This window comes from Emys orbicularis, chromosome 1 (genome assembly GCF_028017835.1).
Source record: "Emys orbicularis isolate rEmyOrb1 chromosome 1, rEmyOrb1.hap1, whole genome shotgun sequence".
NCBI lineage: Eukaryota > Metazoa > Chordata > Testudines > Emydidae > Emys > Emys orbicularis.
The window spans coordinates 213,747,854-213,773,991 of record NC_088683.1 but is presented as its reverse complement, the minus strand read 5'-3'; the positions used below and the strand labels follow the sequence as shown (position 1 = coordinate 213,773,991).

General features: G+C 44.6%; 1 protein-coding gene across 1 annotated transcript in view; it reads left to right on the top strand.

Annotated features, from left to right (window-relative positions):
* Positions 1 to 26,138, top strand: part of USP9X (ubiquitin specific peptidase 9 X-linked) — a 219,439-nt gene that overhangs the window by 89,021 nt on the left and 104,280 nt on the right. Inside the window, exons 15-18 of the mRNA XM_065423841.1 lie at positions 12,743 to 12,830; positions 22,094 to 22,436; positions 24,102 to 24,197; positions 25,558 to 25,769. Of these exons, the coding sequence (XP_065279913.1) occupies positions 12,743 to 12,830; positions 22,094 to 22,436; positions 24,102 to 24,197; positions 25,558 to 25,769 (739 nt within the window). The remainder of the gene's footprint in view (positions 1 to 12,742; positions 12,831 to 22,093; positions 22,437 to 24,101; positions 24,198 to 25,557; positions 25,770 to 26,138) is intronic.

The window sequence follows — 26,138 nt, the reverse complement described above, 5'->3', positions numbered from 1 at the left end:
GGCCCATATCGCTGCAACTGTCATCCAGGCCTCCTTTGTCTTCCCTTGATGCAAGACCTCAGGATGAAGGGAGCACTAAACATCCCAACTGAGCCATGCATGGTATTTGGATGAACATTGGACTCAGAGAGAGGGCCTTGCTTGGCAGATATACGGGCCATACTGAGCAGCAATAGAAAGGACACTATCAGGAGGCACTATTGAGGAAAGTGGAAGAGAGATATGATCTCTTGTGTCAATGAGGAATTTCTATTTCGCAATCAGACATCCCAGGTGTGGTGGACTACTTATGTTTTTCAATCCACGGGGGCTCTCTCTCCTCTCAGCTCCTAGTGTTTCCCACACTAGTAGACATCTACTCTATGTTCTCACACCATCATGATCCTATAGTTTGACCTCCTGCACATTACAGGCTACAGAACCTCACCTGCAGACTCCTGTAATAGACCCATAGCTTCTGGCTGAGTCACTGAGATCCTCAAATCGTTGTTTAAAGACTTCATAGGACTTTGAGCACCTACCTCTTTTAAGAGGGATGCTTCTTGTGAATCACCTGAAATGTACTACATGTAGGGACAAGTACTTGAGTAATCTTTCCTCCTTCATCTTGTAATAACTGGAGTTCTTCAAGATGTCCTTACGTGTTGGCACTACCTGTCCTCCAGCCTCACTGCCTCGGTTCCCTTAGTTGGGTCTATAAGTGGAGAAGGAACTAAAATGGTAGCAGTCTAACAGCCCCCTTTATACCCTTGGCATGTTGCACAAGGAAAGTGGGAAGTGCGTCCATGGACCAAATGGACATTGCTAGGGAAAATTCCCTGATCCTGTGCACATTGAGTGTAAGCCCAGCCTGAAGGGCACTTACATGTAGGGACAACACATGTCAAAGAGCTCCAGTTACTACAAGCTGAGTACTCTTTCTTCATTAGTTTTGAATTTGTCACCTTTAAATTCCATTGACAGTCTCTTGTTCTTGTGTTATGAAATGAAGAACAGAAGCTCCTGTCCTACTGTCTTTTTTCATATCCCTTCTTATTTGTCTCCTTACTAAGGTGAACTAACCCAGTCTTTTCAATCTCTCTTCACATGAGTGTTTTCCATGCCCCTAATTCTTCTTGTTACCCTTCTTTGAACCCCCTCTGCAATATCCTTTTTGAGGTGAGGTAACCAATATTGCACACTATATTCTAGATGAGAAGTCACCATTGATTTACATACGGACATTACAATTTCCATATTACTCTGTTCCTTATACACACTAACATTTTTTCACTGTATATTGAGTGCAGGTGGTTGTTAAGCTGTCCATGGTAACATCTAGATCCCTTTCTAGACTTGATACAATTAATTTAGAGCCTTTTACTGTGTCTGAGTACTTCTCATTTTCCTTCCAACGTACTTTACTTTGTATTTTTCAACACTAAACTTTATTTGCTGTTATTTAGCCCATTCACTTAGCTTGGTTAGGTCTCTCTGAAATTCCCCCGTTTCCTCTGAATTTGACTAACTTTGTGTCATCTGTAGATTTTATTATCTCACTGCTCACTTCCCCTTTCCCAGCCATTAATATATTAATGGACACTTGAGGCACCCTGCTATTCAATTTTTATAATGGCAAAAGGTTGACCATTTATTCCCACACTTTTGGTTTCCTGCTTTTGGCCAGTTTTTGATCCATAAGAAATAAATGGTGATTAGTTTCTCAGGCCTTTTGAAAGTTGAAATAAATTAACCAGTTCTTCTTCGAGTGCTTGCTCATTTTAGTTCCATTCTAGGTGTGTGCCTGCCCACGTGCACAGTCATTGGAGATTTTTGCCTTAGCGGTATCTGTAGGGTCAGCAGTGGCGTCCCCTTGAGTGCCGCACTCATGCGTCGGTATATCGGGTGCCGCCAGCCCTATGCGCTCTCGGTTCTTTCTTAACGCCGGTGGCGATTAGTCGGAGTGCCTTTCCTTGCATAGCAAGGGCTAGCGGTTTTTCGTCTTTACTGACTTCGAGCCTTAGGGCCTTGTAAATAGCTTGTTTATAGTAGTTAGTGTTAAGCAGTTAAGTGTAGTTGTAGTTAGAAGTTAGAGTCCCAGCAGGGACTTCACCCCTGGCGGGGCATACCCTGGTCTCCCAAGTTTAAGCCCCGCGTGGACTGTAACAGCCCTATGCTTGTAAGTGACCAAAATAGTAGCTGTCTCAAGTGCTTGGGGGAATCACACATGAGAGATGTGTCGTATTTGTAAAAACTTTCGGCCCCACACACAGACCGGGATATTCGTTTATGGTCTCTCCTCAAGGAGTCCACCCTTCATCTGGCTTCCGTGCCATCCTGCCAGGACTCAGAGTACCTCGGCCTTGATGTGCAGTGCACCCCGGCACCAGTCTCTGCCCAGCACTGTTCTCTGTCGCCGGTGCCCAAAAAGAAGGCGAGAAAGCACCGCTCCCTGGCACCAGGCAAGAAGGGCAATGGGCAAGGGACCCACTTTGGGCCGCCTGGTCACTCCGGAGCTACGGGTTCGTGCCTCCCCGGCTGGGGCCTTTAGCCCCTTAAAAGTCCATCACTGACTCCTGGGAGCGAAATGGGACCTAAACCCCTGACCCACTGACACCTTCAGAAGCTCCGCCGGCTCTGAGAGCTAAGGCCTCTGCCCGTGCCTACAATGCAGCACGTGCCACAGGAATTGGCAGAGGCTCCCCACGAGGGCAAACCAGCCACTAAGACCCTTCAGGGGGCAGTGGAGCGCTGCCGATTCCCCCAAGATGAAGCAGCGCTCTCCACCTCCAAGTCGCAGATCGCCGGAGTTGCAGGCCAGATCCTCTGGGCTTGCTTTTGGTCACCACCATTGCGATAACAGTCCCCGCCATCTCGATACGGATCGCCTAGAGGGAGACACTGGTCTCCATACTACCGGGACCATTCGCTCTCAGTGCAGGTCCTGGTTGCCTACCCCGTGGGAGTGCTATCCGTCACGTCTCCGGTCCCCCCAGCACCAGTCTCAGATGGCGTCGGTCAGCAGACAAACACAGGTGTTGACAGCCCCATCATGGTCACTGGAAGGGAATTTCTTTTGCATGGAAGGGCAGTTCAGCCCCTTGCTTAGACTCCAGTGGTGCAAATGGGCACCTGAGGCTGCGTCAACATCGACAGCACCACGTTGGCAGCATGGCCACGGCCAAAGTCCCGGTCATGGTGATGCCCCCCTTCACACCACTCATCGGCCGCCGCCTCAGAGCAATAGCTGGTGGCACCGACTGCCTCGGGCTCGGTGCATGAGGTATGCTTGGAGATCAAGGCAGAGGAGACTGCACCCACCCCTAAGCTTCCCTCCCCCACTGGGGGAAGATGCCCCAGGGCCTCACCCGGTGGTATAGTCATCTTCGTCCCCAGACAAGGCAGTTTCGGGACCCTCGAGGGCTAGCCCGCCGGACGACTTTAAAGAACACCAGGCCCTGCTTTGACGAGTGGCCGAGAACTTGGGCCTAGAGGTGGGGGAAATCGCTGAGTAGGCAGAGACCTTGTTTAATGTCCTATCAGCCTCTACCCCGGCCCATGTCGCACTACCAGTGCGTGACTGAGTCCTCAAAATTGCCAAGGCCCTCTGGCAAACTCCTCAGACATCCCTCCCACTCCAAAAAAGCTGAAAAGAAATACTTTATCATGGCCAAAGGGTTTGAGTACCTTTACACTCACCCTCCCCCGGGCTCGCAGGTGAAAAAGATAAACAATGGCATTCCATCCCAACTCCCAAAAATAGAGGCCAAAAGATTGGACCTGTTTGGGAGGAAAAGTTTATTCAACTACCAGCCTACAATTCCGGGTGGCGAACCATCAGGCCCTTCTAGGGAAATAAGTTGAAATTCTATGGGACTCCCTCCGTAAGTTGAAGTGGTCCCTCCCGCAAGGTTTGGTCCAGGAATTTAGCACCCCTGGTGGAGGAGGGCACCACGGCGGCTCAGTACTCCCTCCAAATGGTGTGGGACGTGGCTGACTCGGTGGCTAGGGTGGTCACATGGCAGTGGTTATGAGGCGCAGCTCCTGACTTCAGACCACTAGCCGCCCCCGCCACCAAGGCCTTGGCTATCTTGTCCAGGGTCTGCAAGGAGAAGAGACAGACGTTAGTTTCAGCTGCTGCTGCCGCCCTTCCTCCTCCCACTCACCTGCACAGCCTGGTCCGGCAAGGCACCCCGGGGGCCAGAAGGTCTCATTTTGAGGGTGTGGTCGGGAGAGATGCCCCAGTCATCTCCCAGGATCCACTCCGTTCTTTCCTCAACCATCTTTGTCCCTACCGTTTAGCCTGGTCGCAGGTCACCTCAGACCGCTGGGTGCTGGAGATAGTGTCTCAAGGCTACACCCTGCAGTTTTTGGTCACCCCTCCCCCTCCCTGTCCCTCTTCAGGAAACCTCATGAGCAAGTCCTTGTTCAAGAAGTCAAGAACCTCCTGCACATGGGGGCGGGGAAGGAAGTCTCTCCAGACATAACAGGGAAGGGATTCTACTTCAGTTATTTCCTAATCCCAAAAGCAAAAGGGGGCCTCAGACCCATTCTGGACCTGCAACGCCTCAACAGTTATCTCAAGAAGTTGAAGTTTCACATGGTCTCCCTAGCCTCTGTCCTCCTCTCCCTGGATCCAGGAGACTGGTACGCTGCCCTCGACTTGAAGGACGGTTATTTCCATATTCCAAGATCACAGACGTTTCCTCCATTTCATAGTGGGTGGACACCATTTCCAATTCACGGTGCTGCCCTTTGGCCTCTCATTGGCCCCAAGGGTCTTCACAAAATGTATGGTGCCAGTGGCCGCTTACCTGAGACGTCAAGGGGTTCACGTCTTCCCGTATCTCAACGACTGGCTCATCAAGAGCAGGTCTTGGGAACAAGTACAGAGGAGCCTTGATCTGGTGTGTTCCACCTTCCTGGGCCTGTTGATAAACGAGCAAAAAGCCATCTTAAGGCCAGACCAACAAATAGAGTTCATCGGGGAGGTTCTCGACTCCACTTGAGCCAGAGACTTCCTTCTGGAGGCTCGTTTTCAGGCCATGTCGGATCTGATCTCCCATGTGAAGAACCACCTGCTCACCATTGCTCCCACCTGCCTGTGGTTGTTGGGCCACATGGCCACCTGTACATACGTGGTCAGTCATGCCTGGCTCCATCTCCAGGTTCTGCAAGGGTGGCTGGTGTCAGTTTACATCCCCAACAGACACAACCTAGACCGGGTAGTCAGGGTGCCAGATCACATCCTGTCTTCCCTACAGTGGTGGTTGAACCTGGGATTGGTATTGCAGGGAGTTACCTTCACGGCTCCTGCCCCATCACTGACCCTAGTCTCAGCACGCAAGTCCTGCTGGCTGTGAGACGAACTGACCCTTCACATCAGTGCCAAGGAGCTAAAAGCAGTTCGCCTGGCCTGCCAGGCTTTCTTGCCCCACCTGAAGGGCAAGGTGGTACAGGTCTTGAATGACAATACCGCCACAGTGTATTACATCAACAGGCAGGGTGGAGCCAGATTGTCCGCACTTTGCCAAGAAACTCTCAGCCTTTGGGACTTCTGTGTGCGGCATGCCATTCATCTGGTAGCCGCGCACCTGCCTGGGACCAGAAATGTGTTAGCAGATCGCCTCAGCAGGACCTTCTTGTCTCGCCACGAGTGGTCGCTCCACTTGGAGGCGGTCAGTATGATCTTCCGAAATTGGGGAACTCCCCAGGTGGACTTGTTCTCGCCTCATCAGAACAGGAAATGCCACATGTTCTGCTCACTCGGGGGAATGGATGGGGGTTCCCTGTCACATACTTTCCTGCTCCCCTGGTTGGGGGGGCCTGATGTATGCCTTCCCACCAGTGCCATTGATCCACAGAGTCCTCGTGAAGATCAAACAAGACATGGCTAAGGTTATCCTGATAGTCCCTGAGTGGCCTTGCCAACACTGGTTCGGCACGCTGCTGGAAATTTCGGTAGCCGCTCCGCTGCAGCTACCTCTCTGGTTGGACCTGCTGTCCCAGGACTATCATAACCTGGAGGCGTTGCACTTGTTGGCGTGGCTACTGCATGGCTGAATGTGGGATAGCGGGAGTGCTCAGCCTGGGTTCAGCAGGTCTTGGTGGGTAGCAGAAAGTCCTCCAGCAGAGCAACTTACCTGGCCAAGTGGGAAAGGTTCACGTGGCTGGGCTTCGGAACGATGTGTCCAGGCTGAGCAGTTCTCGCTGCAGGTGATCCTGGATTACCTTCTGCACCTCAAACTTCAGAGCTTGTCTCTGCCATCAATAAGGGTCCACCTGGTCGCTATTTCGGCTTTCCACCCTCCGTTCCAAGGCAGGTCGGTCTTTGTTCACGATGTGACGGCCCAGTTCTTGAGAGGTCTGGAGCATCTCTACCCTTACATCCAGGACCCTGTTCCTCCCTGGAAGTTGGATCTCGTGCTGTTGAGATTCATGGGGCCTCCCGCCTAAACTCTGGCTTCCTGCTCTCTTCTCTTTCTCTCCTGGAAGGTTTCGTTCCTAGTTGCGGTTACGTCTGCCCGCAGGGTGTGTGAGATCATGGCGTTTACTTCAGAACTACCCTATATGGTCCAGTTGTGGCTGCACCCGGCGTTCCTGCCCAACGTAGTTGTCCAGATTCATACCGGCCAGAACATACACATACCGGTCGTCTTCCCGAAGCCCCATAAAGCCAAAGAGGAATGCAGGTTGCATGCCCTGGACGTCAGGATGGCGTTGGCCTTCTATATTGACAGGACAAAGCTGTTTCGCAAGTCAACACAGCTGATCGTTGCGGTGGCAGACAGGATGAAAGATTGACCAGTTTCTGCTCAAAGGATTTTGTCCTGGATCACAGCCTGCATCCAATACTGCTACAAGCTGGTGAAAGTGCCTGCAGTGGTGATAGTCAAGGTGCACTCAACTAGAGCGCAAACGTAGTCAGCAGCCTTGTTGGCTCAGGTGCCGATCTAAGAGATCTGTAGAGCTGCTACCGGGTCGTCTGTCCACGTGTTTGTCCCATTATGCACTTACTCAGCAGGCCCAGAATGATGCTGGCTTTTCCAGAGCAGGGCTGCAAGATGCAAGACTGAACTCTGAGCCCATCTCCATTGGCATTGCTTGTGAGTCACCAAGACTGGAATCAACATGAGCAAGCACTCGAAGAAGAAAAGACGATTACCTACTTTTTCGTAATTGTTGCTCTTTGAGATGTGTTGCTCATGTCCAATCTATTACCTGCCCTGCTGCCTCTCTGTCAGAGTTGCCCGCCAAAAGGAACTGAGAGGGCATAGGGCTGGCGGTGCCTGATATACCGATGCTTGAGCGTGGCTCTCAAGGGAGCGCTACTGCCAACCCTACGGATACTACTAATGCAAAAATCTCTGACAATTGTGCACGTGGGCGCACATACACCTAGAATGGAATGGACATGAGCAATACATCTCAAAACAACAAAAGTTATGAGAAGGTAGGTAACCAGTTTTTCTCCTTTATCCACTGCTTTATTCTGATGTATAAAGAATTTTAATATTCGTGAAACATGATTTTCTGTTGTAGAAACCATGCTGGTGTCATGATCTTCTGGATGTTTTGTTAATGTATATTTACTCCTGGGAGAATTCTGCGCTAAGTCTCCATGCAGATTCTCTTTACTTTCTGCAGAAAATTGTTTCTGTGGGGAAGCAAAGAGAAGCTGCACCAGTGTTCACTCACCCCCTCCCCGGGCTCCCTGATCCGGCAGCCTAGGGAGAGGTAAATCACTATCCTTGGGTGGCACCCTGGCCACCCAAGGATAGTAGTCCCAGCTGGGTGGGGAGGGGTGGGGTAGTAGGACAATGGTGACTTGTTGTTGTTTAATTTATCAATTTGTTCCAAACCCACCTCTAATGATACCTCAATTTTGGACAGTTCCTCAGATCTGTTACCTAAAAAGAATGGCTCAGGTTTGGGAATCTCCCTCACATCCTCAGCCGTGAAGACTGATGCAAAGAATTCACTTAGCTTCTCTGCAATGGCCTTATTGTCCTTGAGTGCTCCTTTAGCATCTCGATCATCCAGTGGCCCCACTGGTTGTTTAGCAGGCTTCCTGCTTCTAATGTACTTTTTAAAATAAAATTGCTATTACTTTTTGACTCTTTGGTTAACTGTTCCTCAAATTCTTTTTTGGCCTTCCTAATTGTATTTTTACACTTCATTTGCCAGTGTTTATGCTCCTTTCTATTTTCCTCACTAGGATTTAACTTCCACTTTTTAAAGGATGCCTTTTTGCCTCACTGCTTCTTTTACTTTGTTGTTTAGCCATGGTGGCTCTTTTTTGGTTCTCTTACTGTGTTTTTTAATTTGGGGTATACATTTAAGTTGAGCCTCTATTATGGTGCTTTTAAAAAGTTTCCATGCAGCTTGCAGAGATTTCACTTTTGGCACTGTACCCTTTAATTTCTGTTTAACTAACCTCATTTTTGTGTAGTTCCCCTTTCTGAAATTAAATGTTATATTAAATGTGATTAAATGCAATAACAATATAATCACACCATTTTCAATTATGTTGGTAATTTCAAAATACTCATCAGCAAATAATTGAAAATCATTCTATTGTTATTTTCACAAATAAAATATGCAGAATTTTGAAGAGTTTTAAAATACTGTGCATAGAATTTTTATTTTTTTGTTGCAGAATTTTTAATTTTTGGCATAGAATTCCCTCGGGAGTAATATATAATTATTTCAACATGTTTTACCAGGCAAATATGCATGGCCTACTAGTCTATAAGTCCTCTGGCCACTCCTCAAGCCTTTATAAAATATAGGTACAGCATTTGTGGTCATCCAGTTCTCTGATAAAATATCTTTTTTTACATTTTTCGTAGTAGTTTAGCCATTTTATTCTTGATTTTCTTTAGAACTCTTGGATGTATACTATCTGACTCATTGTCTTTTGAGGCATTAGTATGTTCTAGCACGTCTTCTTCTGACACCTCAATCTCTGACAGTACCTTATCTTTATTATTGGAAAAAAGTAAGTCTGTGGTAGGTATTTCCCCAACATCCTCTTCGGTGAAGGCTGAGTGAAAGAAATAATTTAGCTCCTCAGCAATGTCCTTATCTTCCTTAATTGTTCCCTGCTGATCTAGCAGACTCTCAAATTCTTTTCCAGGTTTCCCACTTCTGATGTAGTTAAAGAATTTCTTCATTTTTGTATCTTTTAATTATATGACCTTCAACATTCATTTTAGTCCTCCTGATTTTCCCCTTACATATTGCTTGCTATATTTATACTTCTGTTTATAGGCTTCACTATGGTTAGATTTCTAAATTTCGAAGGATTTCTCTTTGGCTTGAATAGTTGCTCTAAATTTATCTTTTAGCCATATTGAATTACTACCTACTTTCCTGGTTCCCTTTTTATTCTTTGGTACACATGCCCTCTGAGACTTTACAACTAAGGATTTTACTTCCTTTTGTTTTGTTTTAGGGTCTGTAGCTGCTGTGTGCTTTTTTGAACTTATGTGCCAGGTGTCTCATTTTTATTCTCTTGATTTTAGCATGTGACTGAGTAGGTTTTATGTATAGTTGTCTTTTCTTTGAAATAAATTGTTTATCTAAATTTTTCATGTTCCTTGGCATTTTCTTCTGTCATGTGCCTGATGTTTACCTGGCCTAGGGGCTTCAGTATTACTCTGTAGTGATTCGGGTAGATGCGTTTTTTACTCCCCAACAGATTGATTTATATTCTAGACTTTTTTTTTTTTTTTAATTATCAGAGTGTAAAGTTTTGCCTGAGAACCTATTTATTCTTGGTTGGCTGGAAAATTAAACTTTCTAGCTGAGTTGAACTGCTGAACTAAAATGCTGAGGCATAGAGGGACAGAAAGCAGAGGCATAGAGGGACAGAAAGCAGAACTGAGTGGGGAAATCAAGAAAAGGAAAGAAGAGAAATTAAGGGAGAATGAAACAGAAAATGGAAACGAGGGAAATTCAGAAAAATAAAATCTGTACCTCGAGATTATTCCTTTTCTCTGTCAGAAGATCTTTCTCAAGAATAGCCAGTGAGACAAGGGAAAGTGTGGGAGCAATAGGGAACGTCCAAATGACTGAGCCCAAGGTAAGAAAACTAACAGTTGAATTTCAGACATGGAAAAGTGTAGAATTTATTCAGCATTTACTTCCTAAATGTAACATTTCACACACCTATTCCCAGTGATAAATTTACTAGACTATAAAAATCACACTTTTGTATAGATTTTTTTTTTTTTTTAAATCTGCTGCTGTTACAAATAACATCTGGGATTACTATAATGGAATGGGAAAAATACAGTTTTCTTTCTTTAATTTATTTTGTGTATTTGATAGTGCTCTTGTGTATATTCAGTTTCACCTGTTTGCATGGGTCTTTCACAAAGCAACAAGGTAGGGAAAGAATCCTTTTTTTAAAATAATGGAATGTGATTGTGAAACCACAGAAATTGGCAGGGACAGGTATAGTACCTGAAATTCTTGACTAAAATGACTAGTTTTTAAATTGGTGTACCTTTTTTTCACACATTCATAGATGATGTCTTTTCAGACAGTTCCTTTCTCCCAGTTCTGAACCATTTGCAGTATGCATTGGCTATTGGATCTATAAATTTGTTTTTTTTTCTCCTAGAAGCAATAGGAAATTTATTTTGTATCTTTACAATTCAGTAGAACCCCGTTTATACGTCTCTTCATTATCTGGCTCTCAGTATTAACCAAACAACCAGTGCACACAGGTCCAGAAGCAGGCAATCTCTCCTGTGGCAGCTAGGTGGTGCTGCAGCCTTGCACTTACCCATTCTCCGGGTTATCCGAATTTTTGATTATCTGATGTGGCTTCCGTCCCAGTTAGATTGGATAAACGGGGTTCTGCTGTATGTGAATTGCATAGACTGGCTAACATGACACAATTTCCCATTCTTGTCACATTTGTCAAAAGTAATCCATGTTATTTGTCAGATTTAGCCCAGTTATTTCTCTGGATTATAATGAAGTTATGCATTTGTGGCTAACACATGTTCAGTAGTAGCTTTTAGCTGCTCCATTCAAGGATTAGAGCCCCATTATGGTAGGCACTGTACAGAAGCATAGTAAAAAGACAGTCCTTTCATCAAAGAGCTCTGCTCTGAATGTAATCTAATTTTATGATGGCTATACAGGCCCACACAAATACACCCAGTTATCATTTACAAAGCTAGGGGGTTCTTACAAAACCTTATTTAAATAAAAATATTTCAATTTTTTTTTAAGTTAAATCTTCAACAGTACCACGAACCCAAACATTATGATGGAGAATATTTACTAGGAAGTGAAATGGGCTAGAAACAGGTGATACAGAAAAGTTAATACTATGAATATAATTAAAGTAGTAGTATTGTCATCTATTGCTCTTTGGGGCAGGGACTGTGTATCTGAGGTTTTTACAGTGCCTAAAATGATAGTGCATTAATTCCTGACGGGGGCATTTATATTCTAGCACAATACAGTTAATAGCAACAATAGTAATAGAGTAGTGTCAGCAGGACCCACCAGAGATGGTGGCCCTGTTTGTTTAGTGACCGCAGAAACCCGTGGTAAGAGATAGTCATTGCTATAAAGATCTTACAGTCTATAAAGAAAAAACATACAAAGGGTTGGAGAAAGGGAGAATAATACTTTCTATTTTACACATGACAAACTGAGTCACAGAGATTAAATGACTTGCCTGCGGTCACTGGAAATCTGTGGCAGAGCTGGCAATTGTATCCAAGTCTTCTAAGACCCAGGCTCGTGCTTTAACCACAAGTCCATCCTCCATTATTTTAACCATTTATACCTCTTATTTTTTTCCACTGCAGCTTGGATAACTTTATGAAAAGCAGCAAATAGTATCCTAAATGGTGAAAAATAAATTTAGTTTTTCAAATTTTACTTTTAGTAATCTTAAGTGTTAGTAACTGAGGAAGTGGTATTATTTTCTTTAAATTTATATATAGACAACTTCCTTTTAATTTTAAAGTGATATAATTCTGGAAAAAAATCTTGCCACAATGAAGGCTGGTTACAGTATTGTTAAAATTTCAACATTGCCGGGTAACCTATCAACCATATATCCAGGGCCGGCGCTTCCACTAGGCGACCCTAGGCGGTCGCCTAGGGCGGCAGGATTTGGGGGGGCGGCATTTTGCCGTCTTCGGCAGAAATTTGGCAGCGGGGGGTCCTTCCGCTCCGGGTCTTCAGCAGAAATTTGGCGGCAGGTCCTTCACTCGCTCCGGGACCCGCCGCTGAAGTGCCCCGAAGACGCGGAGCGGAAGGACCCCCGCCACTGAATGCTCAGAGGAGGAGTGCTACCGCCTAGAGCGGCAAAAACCCTGGCGCCGCTCCTGCATATATCCAGTATACAGGATTTCTTCTCTGCTTACTTTGTTTTTCAAAGAAATAAGAGTTTGAAAGATGGAGAAATTCGGCTGTCTGAGTGAGCAGAATGCAGTATTCTTGAATATTTTAATATTCTGTTCATAATGAAAGACAAGCCTACACATCTACAAGCAAAAATACAGTTGGCGGATCTAATCGTAGGCCAAGCATTTTTGAAAGTCTGTCTTAATTTAATCTTTAATGATTGATTCTGAGCAGATCTCTGAAGATTGTTTTACTACAGATTTATGAATCACTTTTGTTAAAATTGGTTTGGTTCGCTGCAGAGCAACAAGACTTAAGTATTCCTTAGAATCAGCGTCTGTTTTCTGTATGTATTGCTTAATAAAACTTCTTAAATTTGCAGAGCATGGAGAGTATGATCCACAAACTGTAAGACCAGGAAGTAGATACAGTCATGTGCAAGAAGTACAGGAGCGACTTAACTTCCTACGGTTAGTTTCGAGTAACTTAAGTCATTTTCTCTAGAAGGCGAACAAATTCGTAACTTAAACTTCTGAAATGGAAAGAAACAATTATGTTGAACTTTTTGTTTCTTTTGTACAGTTCCAGCTTATTATATGGCATTATCATTTAATTCCAGGTCACCAAGCTATCAAAATAAAGTAAAATGCTGGAGTTCCTGAATTTGAAAGCAGACGTAGTATTAGAATACCCAAGAGAGTGTTAGGGGCTGTAAACAATAAGACATAATCCTTCCCCCACAGAATTTACAATATAGGGCCTTGATTGTGCACTAAAATTTGTGCCGGCACACCGCAGTGCTTGTGCCAAGTCCCATTGACTTAAAGAGGCTCTTTGTGGGTGGTGCATATCAGGTTAGGATCATGGCTTAATAATTAGACATGTCACAACCACTGAAGGTAACAAACAGTGCAGCAATAAACTCTTGGTTACTTAGCCATTAGCATATGCACATAAAATAAACCTTTAAAAATGATTGACTTACTGTGAGCAAAATGGAAAAAGTGAGTCTTCAGAAGGGATTTAAATAAAGAAAATGTTTGGATTTTATAACAACCATCTCATAGTGCTTGAATAAAGTAAGAAGACAAAGGATTTAGGAAGAGAATGAAAAATTATTTGCCACAGAATGATACTACTTGAAACTTGTCAAGTTCTTAGTTTGGACATAACAGTATTCTTTCACAGTTTATCTCCCTCAGTATATTTATTTATTGTTATCCTTGTGGATGTATCATTCTTCCATTTGTCTGGTCCTAAATTTTTTTAAACTCATTCTTTAATGCAGATTCATATTACAACTTTGAATTTCACTCAGAACTGATTTTAAATTAAACTAAATAGTATTTCGAGTAATGGTTCCTATTGTATTCCACCGAGGGTGGGTTTACGCATGCGTGCCATGCGTCTGGAGCCAGAGAATTTGGAAGTACTAGTGTCCATTGGTCCACGCATGAGCCTTTGCTTCACCTCATGGTTTCATCCAAGATTATAAAGGGCTGGACAGACCAATTGCGTCCCCAGTTCCTTCTCATCACTGCATGGTCTGAAGCCAAGTTGGAGTTGCTAGTGTCCTCTCGTCTGACATACTTTAAAAAAAAAAAAAAAAAAAAGTTTCAGAATTGTGTATAGTTAGTTTGCGTCTATTGTTTTACTTTTTTTTTTAAACATAGTTTAGTTTTATTAGGACTGGGAATTCAGGGGAATCTGTTGACTGGTCCCACCAGCTTCCACACGCTGGTACTGGATTATGCCAAAGATTTCAGGTTTCAAGATCTGCGCTTCTTGCCCGCGTTCGTTTTCGGTCAGCAACTAGCCCCAATGCTGCCTCTACTGCTTGGGAGAAGCCCACATTTCATCCAGGTGCAGTATCTGCTGGTCCTTCCCAAGCCATACCTGAGAAGGCCGGGCTCTCCGCCTCAAGAAGCACCTCATGGAAGTCGCCATGAGGCCTCAGTCGGACCCGGGTTAGGGTTATGGACCCTGTGCTGGGGCCTAGTCGGGAGGCAAGGAAGCATGTGTATAAGTATGGCAGTAAGTCTTTCTCCAAAACAAAGAAGGATGATACACCTCCCACAAGTTCCAGCCACAGAGAGGCTGCACGTTCCAGAGCATACAAGCACGACAAGAAATCGCACAGACTGGCAGACCCGCCGGTACCGAGACCCGCATGCACTCAATTTCAGCTATGGAATGGGTACCTTTAATGCTGGGGTGATGGGAGAAAGCACCAGTGCCACATGAGCAGTTTCCCCTAAGGGAACTGAGATCTCCATGCTTTCCTCTGCAAACCGCACCTAGGGAAGCCTGATCTCCTATGTAGGACTTGCCAAAGTCGGGTCATGCTTTCACTCACATTCTCCTGTGGTTTACACGCTTCTGCCGTCTCCAACAGTACCACCATTGGACCAGGATCTGAGTTTTCCTCATTGGAGGATTCTGATGGAGTACAAGGGCCACCAGTTCCTTACCGCCAATACGAGTATCTGAAAGGATCGCCAGTGGTGTGTCAGTACCCTCTTCTCCACCAACAAGGAAGTTTGCCCTCCCCATGGGGCCCTCTGCAACATATGCCGGATCCGTCTTGCTGGCCCTATTGGGGATTCTGGCCCCAGTACCCACCCTGAGAATGCGCCTGTTTGGTGAGGGAGGCTTTGCCCATCCCTGCTTGTGACGCCCTTGACCAGGCACTCCAAATTGGTTATGGAGGACAAACCACTCGGTCGTGTTCCGCCAGATATAGTGTTTCCCATTGTCCTCTCCAGATGCTGCAGCAACTTCAGCCTCCCCCTTGCTTCCAGATGACTTTCAGCAATTCCAAGAGTTCTTGCGAACAGTGGAAGACAAACATCATATTCCACTGGAGGAAGTACAAGACAAGCAGCACCAGCTCCTGAACATCCTTCATTTCTCACTACTGAGCAGGGTTGCTCTACTGATCAATGATGCCATTCTCCATCCAGCCTGAACAGTGTGGCAAACCCCAGCCACTTGCAGTCCTACCCCCGAAGGGGCAGACCAGGAGATACTACCAGCGAAGGGGTTGGAGTTTCTTTTTTTTATACGTCTACCCAATTCCCTCCAGGTACAAGCAGCAATGGAATGGTCCAGGCAGCAACACCTGTGCTCTACCCCCAACAGATCAGGGTAAAAACTTAGACCTTCTGGGAAGCAAGGTCTTCTCTTCAGCAAGCCTCCAATTTTGTATTTCAAACTACCAGGCCTTGTTGGTCAAATATGACTTCCTTAACTACGGTAAATTGGAGGACATTGTTGAAAAGCTTCCTCAGCAAGATGGAGCATGTTTCCAGTCTGTCCTGGAGTAGGACAAGCTGGTGGCTAGAACAGCACTACAGTCAGCCGTGGATGCTGTAGATCTCATCACACTCGATGGCCATGGACATAGTCATGCAGAGAGAATCATGGCTGCAGTCATCTGGTTTCCCCAGAGAGGTGCAGAATACCACTGAAGGCCTTCCTTTTGATGAATCACACTTGTTTAATCAGAAGACCTATGATTCCCTCCACTCCCTCAGGGGTGCCAGAGTCGCACTTTGATCGCTGGGTATCTCTCCACCTGCCCCAAGTGGAAATTCTGCCGCCTACACAGTGATTCAGGAACCCCCATTTCTTCCACCAGAGGCCAGATGAACCTCCTCGTAATTGCCAGAAGACCCTACGACCCCGCCCTCCAGGCCTACCTTCGCAGTGTTCAAACTGCTCAGAAACAATATTTTTGCGTGCCACTGGAGAGCTGTCAACCACCATGCCTACTGCCATGCAACCAACCCACCCTTTTTGGGCGTCATCTAGCACTCTTACTACTAGCCTGGAGCTCAATAACAGCTGACAAGTTGGTCCTGGATGTCATCCACTATGGCTATACAGTCAAGTTCACCATGCTACCTCATCCACATCCCACACCCCGATCCCTTTCCAGGGACCACTCTCACGACAGGATCCTGGCACTGGAAGTAGACCCCTTACTGCAAAAAGGAGGGATAGAGCCCGTTCCTCCGAACTATCAGGGCACAGGGTTCTATTAGATGTGGGGCTTGTCTTCACTACCAGGGTAAGTTTACCTAAGTTACTCTACTCCAACTATGTGAATAACGTAGATGGAGTCGACATAGCTTATGTCGACTTACCCCGGTGTCTTCATTGTGCTGCATCAACAGGAGACACTCTCCCGTTGACTTCCCTTACTCTTCTCGGAGAGGAGGAGTACCAGGGTTGACCAGAGAGCACTTTGCCATCGATTTAGCAGGTCTTCAGTAGACCCACTAAATTGTGACCCTGCTGCATTGATTGCAGCAGCGTCGATCTCCCTATAGTGAAGACCAGACCTTACTTTTTGGTACATAGGAAGAAGGGGAGGTGGAGGCCTATCCTGGATCTCCATAACTTCAACTGCTTTATCCACAAGCCCAAGTTTCGCCTTAGCAGCCATCATACCATCTCTAGGAAAAGGCAGGTGGTTTATGGCTCTCAGTATGCAGGACGCCTATTTTCACATAGACATCCATCCAGCCCACAGAAGATTTCTGAGGTTCATGGTGGGCCTTTAGCATTTTCAGTACAGGGTCCTTCCTTTTGGACTCACCACTGCTCCCTGAGTCTTCATCAAAGTTTTCTGTCATAGCAGCCCACCTCCGATGCTCAGGAGTCCTTATTTTCCACTATCTTGATGATTGGCTGCTAGCAGCATGATACAGAGAATCTCAACTTCCATGTTGCTCTGACTCCTTTTGTCCCTGGAAGTCAGCATCAACATGGAAAAATCAACTCTGATTCCCACACAGTCCTTAGACTTCATAAGGGCCTCCATCAACTTGGTCACACCCTGATCTTACCTACCAAGGGACACATTCCAGACTCTGCAGGAACTCGTTCTCTGGGTAGTCAACAGTTCGTCTGTCCCAGTCAGAACTTGCTTATCCCTTCTTGGCCACATGGCAGTCTGCATGTACATCACTACCTTCGCAGTCTACAGATGTGGCCTCAGAGAGTCTATTTACCTACACGACATGTTATGGACCGTATGCTCACAGTCTCTCTTCCTTCCGGTGGTGGACAGACCCACAGCAGGTCTCTACAGGGATCCCCTTTCTCCCATCCTCCCTGGACAGAACAATCATCAGACACACATCCCTCACAGGATGGGGAGCACACATTGAAGAACACATGACACAAGGGACGTGGAGACCTTGGGATACCAGGATGCACATCAACATTCTGGAACTCTGGGTGGTACGACAAGTCTGTCAAGCATTTCTATTTTCCATTCACTCCCATCATGTACTTAACAGCAACACCATTGTTTATTACATCAACAAACAAGGGGACACAAGGTTGACTGCTCTGTGCAGGGAAGTGGTCAATCTATGGGATTGGTGCATTGCCCACAAGATCCTGTTGTCGGCAACCTATCTTCCAGGGACTCAGAATGTAATTGCAGACTCAGCTGAAGAGTCATTGCTGATCACAAGTGGGAGCTTCACAACTCCATAGTAAATGACCTCTTCAGCCAATGGGGGACTCCGACCAGACCCTTTTGCCTCCCACGTCAACAACAAATGCAGCACATACTGCTCAAAGGGGGGTGTCGTTATCCACTGTCAAGGTGATGGTCTCATCCTCTGCTGGTCGGACCAGATCAACTACACCTTCCACTCCTCCCACAAGTCCTCCACAGGATCAGGCAGGAGAGGGCCACTGTCATTCTGATCACCCCGTTCTGGCCATGGCGACTTTGGTTTCCCAATCTCCGCACGTTGGCCCGTCCTTTGCTTTCTCAGAACTGCTTACGCAACACAATAGGATCAGACATCCTGATACACAGATGCATCACCTCAGAACTTGGTATTTGGATAGGCAACTTCTCTAGAACAGGAGTGTTCATTGGGAGTTCGTCATCCTTTCGAGCAATAGGAAAGAGTCCACGAGATGGTTTTATCGGGTCAAGAGGAAACGCTTCACCTCCTGTGCCCAGCAGAATGGGCTTTCCCTGGAGGAAGTGGACATTCCCCTTCTTTTGGACTACCTGCTCTCCTGGAAGATGTCGGGACTCGGCCTCAATTCTCTCATGCAGGTTTCAGCGCCTTTCACCCTCCCGTGGAAAGACACTCCATATTTACACATCTGTTGACTCTCAGGTTTTGGAAAGGTCTCCTGAGGACTTTACCACCCATACAACCTGTCGCCTCCCAGTTGGACCTTAACCTTGTTCTAGCTGCATTAATGAAACTGCTCTTTGAGCCATTAGCATCATGCTCTGTCCCTCCTTTCCATGAAAGCGACCTTCCTATTGGCTATTAGTTTGGCGAGAAGGGTAGGTGAACTTGGAGCTATGATGGCAGACACCCCCCCTTTCACCACGTTTCATAAGGACAAAGTCTCCCTGTGCCTGCACCTCAAGTTTCTACCAAAGGTCGTATCCTGGTTTCATCTCAATCAACCCATGCACTTACCTGCTCTCTTTCCAAAGCCTTACACTTCAGTGAAAGAGCCTTACACTTCAGTGAAAGTGTGTCCGCAGGGCCATGACAGTCTAACTGCAGAGGACAAGATCAATCAGGAAGTTCCCTAGAGACTCTATAGCAGGGGTCAGCAACCTATGGCACACGTGCCGATTTTAAATGGCACGCTGCTGCCTGCCGGGGTCCTGGCCGCCGGTCCCCGGGCTGGGTGGGGCTGGCGGCTGGGACCCCGGCAGGCAGCAGCATTCCATTAAAAATCCTGCCCGGCCCAGCCTGCTCTTCTCCACCCACCGCTCTCTCCTGCGGGGGCAGGGGGCAGAAGCTTGGTCCTGCCGGCTGCTGCTGCAGGGCAGCCTCCACTGGCAGCCAAGCTCCCTCCTCCCCTGTCTCTTCCCCCAGCGTGATGGGTTCCTGCACCTTGTCCTCTCCCTCCCTGCTGCCGAACAGCTGATGGCCCTGGAGAGGGAGGGGGAGAAGCGGGGTTGGAGCCGCAGCTGTGCTTGCTGCTCCGGAGAAGAAGCGGAGGTGGGGGCGGGGCCTTGGGGAAGGAGGGTGGAATCAGGGCATATCCCCTCCAGCCCCCTGCCGTGAGCTGCTCAGGGCAGGGGGCTGGGAGCATCCCCACGACTCCAGCCCACACCCCCAGCCCCCTACCCTGACTCCTGAACCCCCCACACACCCTCTGTCCTGAGCCCTGCACCCCCCACACATACCCAGCTCTCCCACACCCCACGCCCTGACTCTTGCACTCCCCACCTCCACCCTGAGCACCAAACGGAAGCTTCTGCACCCACCCCCCACATTCGCACCTGCACTCCTCACACCAAATGGGAGCTGCCGTGGTAAGCGCTCCACATCCAAACCTCCTGCCCCAACCCTGAGCCCCCTCCCTCATTCTAGCTGCTGGCCAGGCCCTACACCCCAACCCCCAGCCTGCTCCTTCACCCCCAGCCCTGTGCTCAGTGCACTCCCACCCTCAGCTCATTGCAGAGAGAGAGGAAGAGAATGGGCTAAAACCAGGGAGAAGGTAGCTACCCACTCTATGTGGGCAGGGCTGGGACCCCAGACCGGCAGCGGGCTGAGCAGGGCCAGCAGCCGGGACCCTGGCTGGCAGGAGCTGGCGGACGGAACCCCAGACCAGCAGCGGGCTGAGCTGTTCAGACCGCCGCCGGTCCTGCTCAGCCCGCTGCCGGTCTGGGGTTCTGACTGCCAGCCCTTTGCCAGCTGGTGTCCTGGCCGCAGGCCCCCCGCTGCCGGCCTACGTGAATGGAACCCCGGGCCGGCAGCGTAAGATCAGCATTTTAATTTAATTTTAAATGAAGCTTCTTAAACATTTTGGAAAACCTTGTTTACTTTACATTCGACAATAGTTTAGTTATATAATATATAGACTTATAGAGAGAGACCTTCTAAAAAACATTAAAATGTATTACTGGTACGCGAAACCTTAAATTAAAGTGAATAAATGAAGACTCGGCACACCACTTCTGAAAGGTTGCCGACCCCTGCTCTATAGCTATAGCTGAGAGGATTAAGGGGCCGACAACCTCCGCACACAGGATTTCCATGTGGGTGGGATTTCAGGGTGCATTACGTTCTATCAGTTGTCGGGACTGCCTCCACCCCTTGGGGCGAGAGCCCATTCCAGAAGAGCCAAGGCGTTGACTATGGCCATCCTCCACAATGTGTTGCTTCCAGACATATATAGGGCAGCCATGTGGCGTTTGGTACATACCTTCACAGCACACTACACCTTGGTGCAGAACTACTCTGCAATGGATGTCTCATTCGGCGTGGCTGTTCTCTGTTCAACCATTCCATCCACTCTCCTCTGAATTAAGTACTGCTGGTTAATCACACTCAGTGGAATATAACCAGGACCATCACTCGATGAAGAGGCGGTTACTTACCTGTAACTGGAGGTTCTTTGAGATGTGTGGTCCCTATTTGTATTCCACTTCTCACTCTCCTTCCCCGCTCTGCGGATCTATTTGATTTGTTGTGCAGAAGGAACTGGAGACACTGTTGGTCCACATTACCCTTTATTGCCTCAGACGAAACCATGAGGCAAAGCAAGGGGTGTGTGCAGACTAACAGACATGACTATTTTCAAATTCTCTGGCTCCATATACCCACCCTCATTGGAATACAGAGAGGAACCACGCATCCCAGAAAACCTCCAGTTACAGGTAAGTAATCTTTTATTAAATGGTTATTTTATCAAATAGTGGGGGCTAACTCCTGGCCACCAATCTTTAAACAATTATCATTGTCATATTCTAATAGTTACATTATATTTTTCTTGAAATTTGGCAATGATTTTATGTATATAATGGAATAATATTGCAAAATTTTATAATTGCATGTCATAATATACTATAAACACAAGGTTTATGATTTGCATTAATGATTTTGTTACACTTTAGTCCTTTATTTCTTTCACATACAATCAGAGTAGATTACAGAGTATATAACTGATTCTTGAAGAGTAAAATCTACTGTGTATTTTCTTGAAATGTTTTTACAAGAATTATTAGGGTTATCTTTCCCACAGATGTACTGTAAAGTTACAAACTTCTCCAAGACCTTTCTTGGAATTAAAGGATGCATGAAGAGTAATTCTGTCTTATTTTCTGAACTGTGAATGAAGTACTCTAGATTTCACTACAGATTTCAGAGAGGTTTATCAATTTATTGTAATATTAAAGTAAATTTAAAACTTCAAAAAGCCATTTCCCACTCTTTCACTTCCTACCTCCAATCTCATATTGATTACTCAATCCATTGTAATTTTTCATTTCACTGTGTTGCATCCTCAGAATTAAGAGGGCTAAGAATGTTAAATATTCCAGTAATATGGTCGCTTAAATGTAGTTTTGCTTAATATGGAAAGAAAACTTGAATTTTTATGTCATGCATCATTTTCATAGTAATGACCTTAGTTAAATGTATTTAGAGAGATAAAAGCATGTTCAGTACTTTATAGGTAATGCATATTTTTGTCTAATCTAGTTTCCTTACATAGTTAGAATTCTGGGGCCTGCTCCTGCAAACTTTTACTCTAATGAAGACAGTGGGACTACTCATGTGAGTGAGGACTGGTCATGTGAGTAAAAGTTTTCAGAATCAGGCCTATAACATACGTTATACATACCTTATAATATGAAAATAAAAAAATACATATTTTGTTTACTGTAATTTGTCTCTAAAATTTTAAGATGTCAGTGTTACTAATTGTCTTTGTTTTGCTCAAGATTTTTATTGAAGGATGGTCAGCTGTGGCTCTGCGCCCCTCAAGCGAAGCAAATATGGAAGTGTTTAGCCGAAAATGCAGTCTATCTTTGTGATCGTGAAGCCTGTTTTAAGTGGTATTCCAAACTAATGGGCGATGAACCAGATTTAGACCCTGACATTAATAAGGACTTCTTTGAAAATAATGTACTTCAGTTGGATCCTTCCCTGTTAACAGAAAATGGAATGAAATGTTTTGAACGTTTCTTCAAAGCTGTGAACTGTCGAGAAGGGAAGCTAGTAGCGAAAAGACGAGCCTATATGATGGATGACTTGGAATTAATAGGATTGGACTACCTTTGGAGGGTAAGTACGGAAGGGGAAACATGCAAATAGCTTACTGCTACGTTTTTGTTAAAAACAAAAATGATTTAAGACTGTAACTGAATATGTGTAGACTTAAATTACAAAAACGTAAGTGTTTTTCAAACTAACTACATGAAAATTGGCTCTTCTGTACTTTTAATACTCTTAAGTTAATTATTTCTCAGGGCTGAACCTTGAACTCAGAATACGACAGAGAAAGAAAGAAAGGAATTAAAAAATTGTGTATTTGTAATGTCTGTGCATGTGAGATTAAGGTTTTGCTTGTACCATAAAACCAAACCCATTTGTTTAATTTTTAAAATATCTTTGACTTGCATTGTTCATTTACCTTATGCTCTCACTCACCAGTGATTTTACTTATGAAATCACCATTTCTCCTAATGGCCAGTAGCATCTGGGGGTTAGGGGAGAAGATTTATGTTTCCAGTTAACAAGAAATGGAACCGAATTTTATTTTGAGCATCTGAGAAACTGGCTCATATAATTAGTTGCAGTATTGTGTAAGTAACAAACAGGTATTGCGCTCTCATCTCTGAACAAGGTGATCATTGTTTTAGTCCTTTTACTAAATATGGGGCTTATACTCACTACTGCAGATAGATGCAGTCTTTTGGATGAAAGATTAGACATCCCTTTTTGTCCAAAGTTGGTGGTTTCTAGGTGCCAGTTGATGATCCCTGATAGTTATTAAATAGAGGACACTGGCGTTATCCACTCCAACTTTCAGCATTCCATTTCTCAAATACCCTTGATGTCTAGTATATAATGGCTGCACTACAGCATTAGCATTAATGTTTCATTTTGTAAAGCACTTGAAGTACCTAGAGTGTAATCCAAACATTTGGGATATGACCAGTGAAAAAGCGACAGGAGTGCTCTTCAGAGCTGTCAGTTGTGGGCAGTAACTTCCTTGGATCTGCCCTTCTGCCTGGAGCTACTATCTTTCTACTTAGTGGGACCAATTGATGACCGCTTTTCAGCTTCAATTCAGGCCAGTGGCTAGCAATAAGTTTTCAAATATTCAAATTAGCTTCAACACTCCTTTTTCTAGGTTCCGAAGTCAATTTTAAACCTCGTCTTAAACGGTGGCAAAGATTATCTTGAGTTGAGAGAGGTCTTTAATGGTTATTAAATTGTTTAATTAAAAAATTGTTAACTTCTTCTCTTAATTGCCCAGAACTCCTAACTAACATAAACACAAAACTTGTAAGTACTGGTACATTTAGACCATTGGAAGGTTAAGATTTAATTGCAGCTAAATAAAAGTTTTTGTGGGCCTCAAACTTCATTGGTAATGGTGCAACAAGCATGCATAGTCTTTAGAACTAGTAGCACTAGAAACATAGCATGGAGATATTTAAAGAAAATTTTGTGTGTCATTCTGTCAGTTTACAAAGCATAATGAGTGTTTTGGAGACACTGGTGAATTCTTTTAAAGCAGTTAATTTGATTGAATCTTAATCTTGATTGGGTTCACATTAGACAGATCATTTACAGTGATTGTACTTTAATTATATGCTGTAGTTAGTTTTTTGTTCTGATGAATGAAAATAAATATTTTATCCATGTTTATATGTAGTCCTTCTGTTTTTTAAACTGGATACTAAAGAGTTAAAATGCATTAATACTTTTTGATTGCTTTAGGTTGTGATTCAGGGAAATGATGACATTGCCAGCAGAGCAATAGATCTGCTTAAAGAGATCTATACTAATCTTGGTCCAAGATTACAAGTTAATCAGGTAAAAAAATTTTTGTATGTAATGTAATATTGAATAAAGATTATTGTAAAATTTAACAACTGTGATATTTTGATAGCTTAAAGTTTTGAAAATATGGCAGTTTCCATCCATGGAACACCCTCTTGGAGAACGCGCTCTTGCCCATGTACAGATTTTAATATGTACAGCATGTTGGTGAACCTACCCTTTAGTTCCTTTTAGCCTTTTGCAGAGATTTAGGGATCTACTAAGAGTGTTTAAAGATTAAAATTGCTGGCTTTTGAGAAATCACCAAAGTTTAATGCACTTGTTAGTTATGTCTGTTGTATTTCCATTAGCAAAACAGTGGCTCATGCCAAATACTTAGTTTTGCATTCTGCTGGGATTTGAGGTATGTGATATTTTGTCCAGTGTGTTCGCTGGCTGGGGCTAGGTCATGCCAACGGTGGCTAATACAACCCTTGAATTCATTTCATTTCTCACATAAGAAAGCATTGCAAAGCTCTCAGAAACGAGCAATCTGAACCAAACTCTGGAGAATCAAATCCTTTCTCTCAAGATTCCAACTTGCCTATTAGTATGTTTCATTAGAAAGTGAGAGAGACTTGCAAGTTTCTAGAAAGATCAGGAAAAGGAAAAACTATTGGGGTTTCCTTTGTTGTTATCAAGATAGTACTAATGGGCAGTGTTATTACCAGCTTGCTCATGCATATTGCAACCATGGAGCCAGGGAGGGCAGTGCAGTAGTGGAAAGCTTCTGTACCTTTCTTGAATTCAGTAGTTTTAAGTATAAGCATTTGAAAACATAATCCCAAAACTTTGAGGACTTTTGTGCCCTTCAGATCACCTCCAACAAGTTTCTTGTATCTAATGTTAGTTGTACTTCTTAACCCACAACCCCTTGCTACACTCCACTTTCCTTAGTTATTCCATTAAGGACACATTTTTTTAGTCCTCAAAACCAGCAGTCTGCAAAATACAGTCTAAAGATATAGGTACTACCTGACAGATGGATATATAAATATTCCATATTATAGTCTGTGGTGAGCAGCAACTAAATGAGAGAGTAGTCCAACTTAGTATCCTACACAGAGCTGCATTTTGCTTGCATTGCAGCGATGAGGGGCAAGGTTTGTACTACACACACACAGGTTGTAGAGTTAGCACTGATATTTCCAAAAAAACCCCCAAAAAAGTATACTATATTAGATTCAGTTATCAACTGTAATGTCAGTGTGGAGAAAACCAAAGTTGTGAATAGTCTTGAGTAAAGATTTGGTTTTCACTTAAGATTTTATAGTACATTTGTTTGATTCTGCAGCTGAAAGGTGGCTATGTAATATTTTGTAATTGTCCCAATTTCTCTTGTATGTTACATTAGGTAGTGATCCATGAAGACTTCATTCAATCCTGCTTTGATCGTTTGAAGGCCTCCTATGATACACTGTGTGTTTTGGATGGAGATAAAGACAGTATTAATTGTGCAAGGCAAGAAGCAATACGAATGGTGCGAGTATTGACTGTTTTAAGGGAGTATATAAATGAATGTGACAGTGATTACCATGAAGAGAGAACAATTCTACCTATGTCAAGGTTTGTGAAGAACTCAGAACTACTATGATTCATCTTCATTAAAGTGATCTTAGCAGTAGAAAATGTTTTAGTTTCAAAATTAATTTAACTTCCTTTACCAGTGTATTAAAAATAAATAAATCCTGTAGCAGTTATCCTAAGTGAATATTACAAACTGCTATTTAACAAATAACATTTAATTTCCTTCAAAAACACCTTTAAATTAATGTAATGCACTTATTAGGCATTCTAAATAACTAACTTTCACAGTTCCTTTGTGAGGTAGATAGGCGTACACATACAGGTAGGAGCTAATTGGTTAACAGAACTAGAATTAAATTTGAATTTCTGGCACTTGGTCCTATAGTTGACACAGTGTCCTTAAAGTAT